This window comes from Hemitrygon akajei, chromosome 5 (assembly GCF_048418815.1).
Source record: "Hemitrygon akajei chromosome 5, sHemAka1.3, whole genome shotgun sequence".
In the NCBI taxonomy this organism is placed as follows: Eukaryota; Metazoa; Chordata; class Chondrichthyes; order Myliobatiformes; family Dasyatidae; genus Hemitrygon; species Hemitrygon akajei.
The window spans coordinates 135,216,542-135,231,243 of NC_133128.1; the positions used below are offsets into that span (position 1 = coordinate 135,216,542).

A 14,702-nucleotide genomic window follows, 5' to 3' on the forward strand; every position below is an offset into this window, starting at 1 on the left:
ATTGAATTGTAAGCAGTTTTCAGGGGTCAAGTGCCCTGCTTCACCAAATGTAATTAGATTGCTGTGAGAGCTGGCAGGGACTTAGTGGGCCAAATGGCCTGCTGGTTTATAAGAAATTATGAAATACTGCTTTAGAGTCACAGAGTCATAGAAAAGTGCAGCACATAAACAGGCCCTTCGGTCCATCTAGACTGTGCTGAACCATTTAAACTGCCTTTTCCCATTGACCTGCACTGGGACCATAGCCCTCTGTACTCCAACCATCCATGTACCTATCCAAACCTCTCTTAAACATTTAAATTGAGCTCGCATGCACCACTTCTGCTGGCAGATCATTCCACACTCTCACAACCCTCTGAGTGAAGAAGTTTCTCTTCATGATCCCCTTAAATGTTTCACCTTTCACCCTTAACCCATGACCTCTAGTTGTAGTCCCACCCAATCACAGTGGAAATAGTATGTCTGTACCCTTCATAATTTTGTACACCTCTAATAAATCACCTGTCAATCTTCTACGTTCCAAGTAATACAGTCCTAACCTATTTAATCTTACTTTATAACTTAGGTCCTCCTGGCAATGTCCTTGTAATTTTTTTTCTATATTTTCGACCTTCTTCACATCTTTCCTGTAAGTAGGTGACCAAAATTGCACACAGTACTCCAAAGTAGGCCTCACTAATATCTCATACAATTTCAACATAACATCCCATCTCCTGCATTCAGTGCTTTGATTTATGAGTGCCAGTGTGCCAAAAGCTTTCTTTATGTCATTATCTACCTGTGACACCATATTCAATCAACTTTGGACCTGTATTCCCAGATATCCTTGTTCATAGCACTCTTCTGTGCCCTGACCTTTACTGTGTTAGTGGGTCCTATTAAAGTGCAACATCTCACGCTTCTATTCATTAAATTACATCTGCCATTTTCCAGCCCATTTTTCTAGCTGGTCCAGATACCGCTGCAAGCTTTGATAGTTCGCTACACCCCCAATCTTGGTGTCCATCCACAAATTTGCTGATCCAGTTGACCACATCTAGATTATTGATATAGATGACAAACAACAATGCACCCAGCACCGATTGATGCAGCAGTCCACTAATCATAACCCTTCAGTCAGAGAGGAAACCATCTAATAACCACTCTCTGGCTTCTCACACAAAACCAATGTCTAATCCAATTTACTACCTCATCTTTAATGCTATGTAACTGAGTCTTCTTGACCAGCCTCCCATGCAAGATCTTGCCATATTGTCCATGTAGACAACATCCACTGCCTTGCCTTCATCAATGTCCCTAGTAATTTCCTCAAAAAAACCCCAATAAGATCAATTAGACACCACCTACCATACACAATGTCATGCTGACTATCCCTGATCAGTCCATGCCTATCCAAATACTCGTATATCTGGTTCCTTAGAGTGCCTTTCAATAACTTTCCCACTACTGATAACAGGCTCACCAGCCTATAATTTCCTGGTTTATCTTTAGAGCCATTCTTAAACAGTGGAACAACATTAGCTATCCTCCAAACCTCAGTACCTCAGTTGTCACTAAGGATGATTTAAATATCTCTGCCAGGGCCCCTGCAATTTCTGCTCTTGCCTCCCACAGAGTCCAAGGGAACACCTTGTCAGGCCCTGGGGGTTTATCCACCCTAATTTGCCTCAAGACAGCAAACACCTCCTCCTCTGTAATCTGTGTAGGATCTATGAAGTCGATGCTGCTTTGCTTCACTTCTATGGACTCTGTGTCCATCTCCTGAGTAAACACAGATGTAAAACATCAGTTTCAGATCTCCCCCATCTCTTTTGGATTCACACATGGATTACCATTCTGAGGATCAATCTTCCAGAGGATGAATTCTGTCCCTTGCAATCCATTTGCTTTTAACATATCTGTAGAATCCCGTGGGATTCTCCTTCACCTTGTCTGCTAAGGTAACCTCATGCCTTCTTTTAGCCTTCTTGATTTTGTTCCTACCTGTCTATACCTGCTATGTATCTCTTTTTTTCTTAACCAAAGCCTCGCTATCTCTTGAAAGCTGTTTCCCTAAACCTGTTATCTTTACCTTTTATTCTGACAAGTACATTCAAACTTTGTGCTCTCATATTTTCACTTTTGAAGGCCTCCCACTTACCAAGTATACCTTTGCCAGAAAACATCCTGATCCTTTCTGATGCCATCAAAATTGGCATTTCTCCAGTTTCTCCTGTCTTGGAGAAGGTCTTCACAAAATAGCTAGGATTTCCCTGTTTTCAGTTCCACTAAGGTTTCTCATACAAATATATTAATATATATTAATCTCACCCAATATTCCAACCACTTTGTTAACAATTTCACTGGAGAACATGTCTTTACTGCACACCCATCCATTGGTAACTCAGCTTTGTGCTGTGCCTTTATTATGGTCATTGGTCCCTCCAGCTCTCTGAAAGCTTTTTCTTATTAAAATGTAGATAGTAAATCACTTGTGTCCGCTTCCAATTTATTCTTCTGCCTCTTCTCTTCTCGACTTTTCCATTTCACACCTTTACATCTCAATACTATAGTTTGTGTAGGTCTATACCTATATTGGTGTTAGTATGTGATCAACCTTATAATTCTTAAAAATTCAGCCTCTGGATCCTATTTTGGAAGCAACTGATGGCAGGTTCAAACTATACTTTGGAGTCTTATGCCTTGACCTAATGTCAGTTATCTTGCACTATTTTAAGGAAGAGGGGCGTTCTCTCCACACATTAGCCAATATTTATTCCTCTTATCTCCAGCACTCCTATGTTGCTGCTAGATGGCTGTTACTGCTTTTTAAACTTGCTTCTTTTTGGGATTTGGGAGCCATTGGCAAGGCCAACATTCATAGTCCATCACTAGCTGTCATTGAACGGACGGCAAGCTTTCTTGATCAACTGTTGCAGTTCTCTGGTGTAGGTGATTCCAAGTTGCTGATAGAGAAGAAGAGATAATTTTCAAGGCAGGATGGTGTGCAAGTTGGAGAGAAACATGTAGGTGGCTTAGTTCCCATCTGTTTGTTGACCTTGTCCTTATTATAAATAGGTTGGGAAGGTAGAGGGGGTGTGCATTAGGCAACATGCCCCAATTTTTAGCCTGATTGATGGAGTGTCAACCAGCGCTGCTGTGTCTAGGAAGTGACATCGAGCTTCTTGACTGTTATTGGAGCTGCATGCATGCAAGGCCAGTGGAGTTTAACATTATGAAACGTATGTACTTTGTGGGTGGAGAAAAAGCTTTGGGGTATCAGGAGGTGAGTTGCTCACTGTAGGATGCCCAGCTGTGTCCTGCTCTTATTGAATTGTCTGTAACACAGTTTGGGATTTTGTGATTTTGGAAGGTGATATATAATTGGAATCCTTTCTTGTGCCTGATTGTCATCTAAATGGAACACTGCTTATTCTACGTAGACCATCATCAATCTCCTGCCACATCAACTCAACATGAAGATTGCTGCGTAAATTTACATAATGGTCGCTGTAATGGTTGCTGTTGAAATGGTTTGTAAATTGAGTCTGCAGTAGCGGATTCAGTCTGAGCTGTTCGTCTCCGCTCTTCCAGTTTAAGGATGAATACAGCCCTGCATTTGAATCCGAGAGAGGCAGTCAGGATTCAGTATATCGAATTGATATGATGTGACTGCCCAACTGGAGAGTGCAGTTATCCCCATGGTTGCTGTGCAGCCAATTATGTTTCTTCCTGAAGGAATTGGGCAAGTGAAACATGTTTGTTCAGATGAAGAGACAAATCAATGAAACAGCTTAGCACCTTTCATATTGAATCATTTTGATCTAAACGGCAGCTCTGCACTTCTTAATCTTTATTTTCCTCTTTTTATAGTGTCTTGGTGGATTGGTCAATATTTTTGTCTGCAGTGAGTAACTGTTAGTGTAGAGATGAGTGCTGGAATCTGAGGGAGTCAATGGAGATGTGAGGAGAAAATGTGTTGAGTATAGGTTTAGTTCAGATGGGTGTTCGCCAGAACTGCTCGTCGGGTCAAAAGGTCTAGCTCCATTCTCTGTTCTTTCGCTCCCTTAACCAACCCCCTCCAGCCACTGTCAGCCATTATGTACAGGCCAATTGGTGGGAGGTGGGTGTGGCTTAAGTTGGGGACACATGTTTCCTCTATATTGTGATTGAGATATGAACTAAATGCTCAGCTCTCAGGGCTTAGACAGAGTGCCAGTGGCCTAAAGACCAGAAATGCTGACCGCAGGAAGTAAGATGTTAGGCTGGGTCATAAATGCGCGTCAATCAGTCTTAGAATTCCTCATCTGTTTCACAGAAGTTCGAGCCCCAAGTCACCATCTGGTCTGAATTCTGCTTTGCATTAGGAGAGACCATTCCTTTTGTTCAGGGATCAGAGGGGCGAGAAGCCCGGTGTTATGGGAGTGGTGGTTTGCATGATGCAGTAGCAACTTTAAAAAGCATCAAATGTTCTAAGGTTCCAAAGATGCTCAAAAATGCATGTTGTTTTCTTTAATAATTTAAAAACAGAGGAGAAGCAGATTTTTAAATCAAGGCTCAGTGGCCATTTGATGATTGTAGACCATGCCAGATTAGTTGTGCCCCGGCTTCTATCTCTGGCTTCATTCAGAAAGTTACTGCCTCAGTATGAAAGCTGTGGGTTTTGTCCCAATACTGAGACTCCTGTGAAGAACCTGCTCTGAGGTGGTGCACCTGTGCTTTCACTGATGAGATGTTTAAAATGAAGACTCTTGGATTCATGTAGGAGATCCCATGGGACTACTCCATTAAATGGGCAGGGTGTTTTGTTCATGGAAATTGCATCTGCCTGGTAAATCATTAAAGTTGGTAACCTAGCCATTATTTATTATGATGCTGTCTGTTAGAATTTACCTTGTGCAAATTGGTTGTGAATTTCCAATTGCAAATAGTTCTACACAAGAGATTCTGCAGATGTTGGAAATCCAGAGCAATGCACACAAAATGCTGGAGGAACTCAGCAGGTCAGGCAGCATCTATGCAGAGAAATACAGAGTTGATGTTTTGAATGGGGTTGGAAAGGAAGGGAGTAGAAGCCAGAATGAACAGTTGGAGTAAGGGAAAGAATATAAGCTGGAGGGTGAAAGGTGAAGTCAAGTGAGGGGAAGGTAGGTATGCATGGAAGGGAGGATGAAATGAGAAGCTGCGAGGTGATAGTTGGAAAAGGTAGAAGGCTGAAAATAAAGGAATCTGATAGAAGAGAGTGGACCATGGAAGAAAAAGGAGGAGAGACATTGGAGAAGGTCGATAGGCAGATGAGAGAAGAGGAGCAATAAGAGAGGAGTCAGAATAGGTTATAGAAAAGGAGAGAAGGGGGAAGGAGAGAAATTACCAGAAATCAATGTTCATGCCAATAGATTGGAGGCTGCTCAAATGAAAAATGAGTTGTTTCTCCTCTGAACTTGAAAGAGTCTTCATTGTGGCAATACAGAAGGGTGTAGACTGAATTGTTGGAACGGGAATGGGTCTCTTCCCCCTTCCTTGCCAGTCCTGATGACAAGTTTCAGCCCGAAGCATCGACTCTTTATTCTTCTCCATAGATGCTGCCTGACCTGCTGAATTCATGCAGCATTTTGTGTGTGCAACATTTCTATAGTATGCTAATGGCAGATTGGTGCTAATGAATTTCTTTGGATTGGCAGCATAGTGGCGAAGCTGGTTAAGTTGCTGCCTCACCCAGAGACCCAGGTCCGATCTTGACTTCCAGTTCTGTCTGTGTGGAGTTTGCTGTCCCTTGACTGTGTGAGTTTCATCTGTACACTCTGATTTCTTCCCATAGCGGCTGTTGTGAATTACCCCAAGTGCGTAGGTGAGTGGTGGAATCAGGGGTAGGGGGAGTTGATGAGAAAACGGGGAGAATAAACACAAAAAGGGGGATTATTGTAGGATTGGAGTAAATGAGTTGTTGGGGGGGGAGTCGGCAGGTCATGTGGCCTGTTTCTGTGCTCTATCCTCCTCCCTCTGTGATTATTAATAAATATATCGATCTGTGTTGCTTTATCTGTCCACTACTGAGGAGCCTTATCTGTAGGTCACGGTTCCCTCAGTCCTTCAGGGATTTTGATGACCTCTTTATGTACCGGCGTTGACCAGGCTGACATTTCTTTCCTGAGATCGGCAGAGGCTACCCATCACAACTGCGAGTGAGGATTCATGGTGGGAGAAATAAACAGCTGAATCAGTCCATGCAGTGCAGCACTGCAGCTGAAAATAATTGGACGAGGAAGCTTGAGAGGCATTTCATAAATGTACAGATTTTTTAGTACGGCTATCTGAAGATGCTTGTTTCACTTAAATTCCCTTGTGTCAGATCTATTTTAGGCATACAACTCGGAGTTCAGAAATTTAAATGTCTAAAAATACACTCACGCTGCAATTCTGAGCGAAGCCCGCTTGTGACTGGCCGGGTTATTTTTAGCTTGTGGTAGTGGAGCCACTGTGTTTAAACCTGGCAGTGCTGAGGCAGTCAGTGGTGCTTAAAGGAAGACGTGCTGCGGCAGCTGCCGTCACCTGCCTCACTGCAGTCAGCCCTGGCACGGCCACCCTCTCTGGGTGTGAAATGCTGGTAGAGCCATGCCAGCTTTCCCCAATTGGGACATCCACAGGGTTGACAGCCTTGTTTTGCTTGGGGTTGATAAGTGGGCAAGAGTTAGAGAACTGTGTTCAAAATCCACTTTGGGGAAATCAATAGAAGAACAAGATATTTACAACCTCATTTGAAAGATCTTCATTGTGAGTCTTGGATCTGCCCTTCTGCCTACCAAGCCAATACTGGTCATTAAGCACCTATTTACCCTCATCCCATTTTGTTCTTCCCCACACTCTCAACTCCCTCCAGAATCTACCCCTCACTTGCACGTTAGTGCCAGGAAAGATTTTTAAATTTACTGGGATATTTCTGAGCTTCCAGTTGCCGACTGCTTTTAGAACCCTGTCCCACTCCTGCTCTCACCTGTCTGTGACCTCCCACTGAAGTCTAATGTAAGCTTAAAGAAAAGTATCTCATAGAAACATAGAAAACCAACAGCACAATACAGGCCCTTCGGCCCACAATGCTGTGCCGAACATGTACTTACTTTAGAAATTATCTAGGGTTACCCATAGCCCTCTATTTTTCTAAGCTCCATGTAGCTATCCAGGAGTCTCTTAAAAGACCCTATCGTTTCCACCTCTGCTGCCGCTGCTGGCAGCCCATTCCATGCACTCATCACTCTGCGTTTTATTAAAAAAAAAATAATTACCCCTGACATCTCCTCTGTACCTACTTACAAGCACCTTAAAACTATGCCCTCCCGTGCTAGCCATTTCAGCCCCAGGGAAAAGCCTTTGACTATCCACATGATCAATGCCTCTCATTGTCTTGTACACCTCTATCAAGTCACCTCTCATCCTCCATCGCTCCAAGGAGAAAAGGGCGAGTTCACTTAACCTATTCTCATAAGGCATGCTCCCCAATTCAGGCAACATCCTTGTGAATCTCCTCTGCACCCTTTCTATGGTTTCTATGTCCTTCCTATAGTGATGTGACCAGAACGGAGTACAGTACTCCAAGTGGGGTCTGACCAAGGTTCTATATAGTTGCAAAATTACCTCTTGGCTCTTAAACTCAATCCCACGATTGATGAAAGCCAATGCACCATATACCTTCCTAACCACAGAGTCAACCTGCGCAGCTGCTTTGAGTGTCCTGTGGACTCGGACCCCAAGATCCCTCTGATCTTCCACACTGGCAAGAGTCTTACCATTAATACTATATCCTGCCATCATAATTGACCTACCAAAATGAACCACCTCACACTTACCTGGGTTGAGCTCCATCTGCCACTTGTCAGCCCAGTTTTGCCTCCTATCAATGCCCTGTTGTAACCTCTAACAGCCCTCCACACTATCCACAACACCCCCAACCTTTGTGTCATCAGCAAATTTACTAACTCATTCCTCCACTTCCTCATCCAGGTCATTTATAAAAATCACAAAGAGTAAGGGTCCCAGAATGGATCCCTGAGGCACTCCACTGGTCACCGGCCTCCATGCAGAATATGATGTGTCAACAACCACTCTGCCTTCTGTGGGCAAGCCTGTTCTGGATCCACAAAGCAACGTCCCCTTGGATCCCATGCCTCCTTACTTTCTCAATAAGCCTTGCATGGGGTATCTTATCAAATGCCTTGCTAAAATCCATACACACTACATCTATAGCTGTACCTTCATCAATGTGCTTCATCACATCCTCAAAACATACAATCAGGCTCGTAAGGCACGACCTGCCTTTGACAAAACAGGTTAAGTCAGTGGTAGCAAAGCAAATGCAATGTTAACATTCATTTTGAGAAGGCTAGAATATAAAAGCAAGGATGTAATTCTGAGGCTTTATAAGCCATTGGTCAGACCACATTTGGAGCATTGCAAACAGTTTTGGGCCCCTATCTAAGAAAGTATGTGCTGTCATTGTTAGGGTTAAGAAGAGGTTCGCAAAAGTGATCCTGGGAATGATAGGGTTCTATATATATATATATATATATATATATATATATATATAGAGCATTTAGTGGCTCTGGCCTGTGCTAGTTTAGAGGAATGAGGGGGATCTCTTTGAAACCTATAGAATATTGAAAGGCCTAGCGAGAGTGGATGTGGAGAGGATGCTTCCTATAGTGGGGGGAATCTAGGACCATAGGGCACAGGCTCAGTATACAAGGACATCCCTTTGGAACAGAGATGAAAAGGAATTTCTTTAGCCAGAGGGTGGTGAATCAGCGGAATTCATTGCCATAAATGGCTGTGCAGGCCAAGTCATTGGGTATATTTAAAGTTGAGGTTGATAGGTTCTTGATTAGTAAGGGTGTCAGTGATTATGGGAGAAGGCAGGAGAACGGGGTTGAGAGGGGTAATAAATCGGCCATAATGGAATGGTGGTGCAGACTCAGTGGGCTGAATGGTCTAATTTGGCTCCTATCTTTGGAATGTGGTTGGAAACCCAGAGGAAATCTGCAGAGTCACAGGGCGAATGTGGAGACACCACTCAGCTCCAGAGGACAGGCTGAACTCACTGGAACATTGCACAACAATAAGGAATGATGAGATATCGCATCGGTTCTTCTGCAATGAGGAGGGGGCGATCTTATGGAATGGTGCTGTGTGTTATCCTGTTCACATTATTGGTCATTTAGAGTGCACTAATGCTATTACAGTTCTCTTTTGCAAAGTACCTGGCCAAATCTAATCAAGTCTTGCATAATCATGATGTGTTTCAACAAAATTGGCATGGAACTAGATATACAAAGTATGGCATCTAGATAAAGCAAAGGAGGTGGGCAGTGGTGGAAGGGCAGATTGCTGAAGTAAGCGCGTCGTGGTTGCAACCAGATGTAAAACTGTGCAAATACAACAAAAAATACAAATAAATAATACTGAGAACTTGAGTTGTAGAATCTTTGAAAGAAAATATTCAGGAATTGTATGAACTATATGGGATTGTTTTAAAAGACATGGCACTCGATTTACATCAGTCCTTAAAGGTGGTGGGGTGAGAGGGTTTCTTTTGTTTTAAAGAAATAAGATTCTTGGTATCTGGTATCTTGATATCAAATGATTGGTATCAGGAATGTGCTGCATGAGGTGGTGGAAGCAGTTACTCTCACAACATGGACAAGCACTTGACTCACCAGGGCATAGAAGACCAAATATGGGGAAATGGTTGAACTGGATATAGTGGATCTCTGATAAAAATATAAGCCTTTGTTTAAAAAAAATTATGATCAGGTTTGGACTGAAGCATTGTATTTGACTGTGGGCATCACGTACAATGGAAGATAGCAGAAGAGATTTACTGGAAATGTGCCTATGATTAGGGACTTACAGAGAGAGGCTAGGAGCATCAATTTAAGCTGGCAGGTATAAAGATTAGAGAGAGTTGATGGAATGTATTTCTCCCACTGAATTATGCATACCTGGAAATTGAAAGCGGGTTTGTGAGTTGAAAGACTCATCATGTTTAGTTTCGCTAAATCACGCAAGGTCATGGTCCCAGAGATGAGAAGTAGGACTGATGTAGGAGGAGAGGGACATAATGCCCTCACTTGGCTTGAGTTGTTATGAAGTTTAAGAGATGACAAACATCAACAATGGCTTCAAGAGGATCGATTGCATGGCAAAATGTTTTCCACTATGACAAGTTATTTGAGGCTTCATTCCCTATAATTGTGATCAAAGCATATACAGTACAGTAGTAGTTTTTCAGAGAATTGATTATATTATGGGGTGGAGCAAGAGAGGTAATGGGACTCATTAAAATCTCTACCAGAAAAAGGATACAACTGTGTTGTACTAACACAAATGTTGTGCATCATCATTTTTTCCTGATGCATGATTTTAGTTTCTCCCCCAGACGCTGCTCAACTTGCTGTTCATTCAACAGGTGGTTTGTGTTCCACTTTCCAGCACCAACAGTCTCTTGTGTCTGCATCACTCTTTCTTCTTGCAGTTGTAATGACAAGTTAAGGTAAAGAAGAGAATGTTGGAAGCACTTCAAGGTTCAAAGTAAATTTATTATCAAAATACATGTGTCATTTTCTTGCAGACATTTGCAATAGAACAAAGAAAGACAATAGAATCAATGAAAAACTACACACAAAGATTGTCAAGCAACCAATGTGGAACAGAAGTCAAATTGTGCAAAACAAACAAAAAAACAAATAATATAAGTGTAAAATACTGAGAACATGAGTTGTATAATCTTTTCAAGTGAGTCCATATAGGTTGTGTTCAGTGTTGTAGTAAGTGAAGTTGTCCACGTTTGGTTCAGGAGCCTGATGGTTGAAATGTAACAACTTCCTGAACTTGGTGGTGTGGGACCTAAGGCTCCTGCACCACCTCCTGATGGCAGCAGTGAGAAGAGAACATGGCCTGGATGGTGGGCGTACTTGATGATGGGTGCTGCTTTCTTATGGTAGCGCTATTTGGAAGTATGCTCAGTGGTGAGGAGAGCTTTTCCTGTGATAAAGTCGGCTGTATCCACCACTTCTTATAGGCTTAGCAGAACAGATGAAGGCTCTTTGACCTGAAGTGGTTTTTTCACTCTGCAAAAGCCAGTAGTTATTTCCAGTCTCTGTGGTATGTCCCCCCTCCACACTAAATTTCAGGTGCTTCTTTAGCAGTGAATAACCTTTGATGTTCAAAGTAATGAGTGACCTTGTATTGTAGTTCATTGCAGTTCGATCAGCAGAGGCTGTGACCATTTCTCTGATAACTACTTTCTGTTCTTCTCTTTCCCCACAGTAATCTCCTGTCCTCTGATTACAAGGAAATACATTATGAAAAGCAAAAGGTTTTCCTTTCAAAGGTAAGCCATGATTTAATTACTCTAAGGTAGGCAGGGTGCAGGGAGAAGTGAGTCTGAATGAATGGAACTGGGACATGATGGCTGGATAGGTTGGTCTGGAAGCTAACAACTGTGCCACTGCACTCCTTGGTAACAGAGGAACAAGAGCACAGTACCCCATTCAGCTTTGTTGTCTCATTCACGGTGGTACAGTAGCTCAGTGGGTTGGTCCTCTGCCTCGCAGTGACAGAGAGCCAGATTTGCTGCTAACCCTTGCTGCTGTCTGTGTTGAGATTCCCTGTTCCCCCTCGGATGCTCTGGATTCCTTCCACATCCCAAAGATGTGAGGGCTGGTAGTTGGCCATTTCAGATAGTCCCCTGTTGTGTAGATGGGTGGTAAAATCTGAAGGAAGTTCGTGGGAATATGGGGAGGATAAAATGGGATTAGAGGATATGGGTAGCCAATGGTTGGCGCAGACTTGGTGGGCTGAAGGGCTAGTTTCCGTCACAACTATGATTGGTCTGAATCTCAAGTCCATAATGGTTTAGTAGTTCTTCCTATTAAGGCCTCTTACCACTCTAACCCGCCCCCCCCCCCCCCCACTTTCACTCCCACTTTCAAAGGGTTGGCAGGGACAATTGCAGGTTTGCATTCCTCATTGTGTGAAGATTTTCTGTAGAAAAGATTGCACTGTGATTTCCCAAGGAGTTGGGGCAGTGTCTGAGTTCTGTTCTTCATCAGGGTCAATGGGTGAATGGGATATGGGGGGGGGGGTTTGGGGAGTTGGGCACTTTTGACTTATTTCATCCTTTCAGGAGAGAATATTGTAATAAGTTGGGGGGGTTGTTATGACTACAGTCACTGGATGTTTGGAAGTGAAAGTCTTTATTCATCATGACAAACAGACATTCTCATGGAGACCTTCTATGTAGAGTTTCCTCCGCCCTACAAGCTCAAGGTACATCACATTCTTATACTCTGAAGATCAAAGGTAACAGCTGGTGATTCAATATAATTTCAATTGTTACAACGATATTGTTTACTTCAATACTTTGGGTTGACAAGTAGTTCCTTTGAGGTACAGTATTTACAATGGAAGCACATTGTAATTGATAAGACGCCCTTGCTGGGAGAAACTCAGTATTAACACAGATATTTTTAAAAACCTCTGACAGCAGAGCCAAACATCCAAGTATTGATAGAGCTAAGTGATAGTACCTGCCCTGGTCTGCAAACTTCTTGACCTTGTTTAGAATGATGTAGATGAATTAAGTCCATTACTCAAGCCCTGGATTGAAGCAGGCCGATTAACACAACCCCATTGTTTTAAAAGTTGGCTGATGCATATGCAAACATCACGTGATCACCATTTTGCCAACCGTATCTCTTGGTATGTGGGCCAGCCTGTGCTCCACAGACAATGCAAAGGTGTGCTTTTAACTTCACTTTACTGCCTGCAGTTTACAATCCACATTGATAACTTGTTACTTGTTACTGCTTGAATATCTGCAATATTCAAATAACGCCAGGATACTCCTTGATGGGGGGAGTTGAGATGGGAGAGAATAGCTGATGGGGAAATGGGATGGGTCAGGGGGTATGACACTGGTATGTGAGCCAAAATAGAGTCGATGGACAGAAATGGTAGCCACTTGGATCAGACAGATATTGGGGGTCCAAAATCATAGGTAAGGCAGGCCAGAGGGAGTCATCAGAGAAGGGAAGACAAGTTATGTGGGTGAGATGTAGGAGGAGAAATTTTGAGGAGAGTGTTCAGAGGAGTGGGTAGTGGGGGTTGAGATCAGTGTTGTCTGCAGTACCTCTGTCTCAGTGGCTGAGAGACACTCTGATCCCCTGTTTTAATAATCATTCATATTACTCAGTATAGTTTCTGTACCTTGATATATTTTGACCACTAATGCAGAAGTTCGGGCAAAGGATTAAGCTGAAACGTGAAGTACTATGCAAATTTACAGCAGCGGCAATTGGTGGTGGAAGCTTATGATGCAAAGGTTTTGGCAGCAGTAACTGCACTGCTTGGTATTAAGTCGTCACTGCCTACCATTTTTATTTATTTTATAGACCATTTTATAAAACTTCACTCTTATAAACCTACAACTATGGTCTCCTAGTGTGCCTAACTTGCTTTGGCATGGTCTTGCAAGGGAGCAGAAGTGAAATTGTCCAAGAAACTGCAAAGGGCAGAGTCTGCATTGGCTCACCCTGCAGTGTGGAGTGAACTTGGCTGCTTCTCCATCAGTCTGTTGTCAGTCACTTCACCCTCTGAGGGAGACGTCCCTCCATGCTGGCAAAGTAACGTAGGCGCTGGAAACCTGGAATGAAATTTATAAATGTTGGGAATACTCGGATAGCAATCATGGAGAGAGTGGTAGAGTTAACCGCAAACATCAGTCCTTTCTCTCTCCACAGATGCTGCCTGATCAGTCGAGCAGTTAGTGTTTATTTCAAGTGTTTTCATTTTGGTTTCCAGTGTTAGTCATTGTTACACAGCAGGGAAACTGGCCCTTCAGCCTATTGGGGCTGTGCCAATTATAACCACTGGTGGTATCCTAACTTTATTCTCTCCGCATTTCCGTCCCAAAGAGAAATCTACCACTCACCCACACACGGTGGCCAGTTGACGTACCATCCTGTACTTTGGGGTGTGGGAGGAAGCTCTTCAGTCATTGGGGAGAATATGCAGACTCCACAATGGTGGAAGTCAGTATTGAACTCGGGTCTCCAGAATTGTGAGGCAGTGCCACTCTGTGCCACTCCATTTAGCATGGAATGGAACAGAAGCCTACAGGTGTGGAAGCAAGGAAGCCTCTAGTTTGTTGGCCCAGGTTTGCATCCATTTCTTCAAAAAATAATTCACATTGATCCACATTTAGTCATAGTGGCAGGTTCCATCTCTGTCTGGTAAGCAGAGACAACTGCACAGGATTGGAAAAAGCTGCAGAGGGTTGTAAACTCAGCCAACTCCAACATGGGCACCAGCCACACCACTGAGGACATTTTCAAAAGGCAATGCCTCAAAAAAATGGCATAGGACCAATGCCACCCAGAACATGCCCTTTTCTCATTAGTGTTATCATCAGTGAGGAAGAGGTACTAGAGCCTGAAGACACACACTGATCATTGCAAGTTCAGCTTCTTCCCCTCAGCCAACAGATTTCTGAGTGGATAATGAACCAACCAATGAGCACTACCTCACTATTTTTGCTCTCTTTTTGCAATATATAAAATATTACTGCTGCCCACAAAACAACAAATTTCACAGCATATACCAGTGGTATTAAACTGATTCTCCACCATCAGCTTTCTGAAAAGCCAATGAACCCTTGAACACTTATTTTTTGC

At 43.0% G+C, this 14,702-nt stretch overlaps 1 protein-coding gene across 6 annotated transcripts in view; it reads left to right on the plus strand.

Annotated features, from left to right (window-relative positions):
* The window catches only part of LOC140728193 (disintegrin and metalloproteinase domain-containing protein 23-like), a 160,661-nt gene that overhangs the window by 40,140 nt on the left and 105,819 nt on the right, over positions 1 to 14,702 (plus strand). For all 6 annotated transcript variants that reach the window (XM_073046567.1, XM_073046564.1, XM_073046563.1 and 3 more), the window contains exon 4: positions 11,296 to 11,359. In XM_073046567.1, the coding sequence (XP_072902668.1) occupies positions 11,296 to 11,359 (64 nt within the window). The remainder of the gene's footprint in view (positions 1 to 11,295; positions 11,360 to 14,702) is intronic.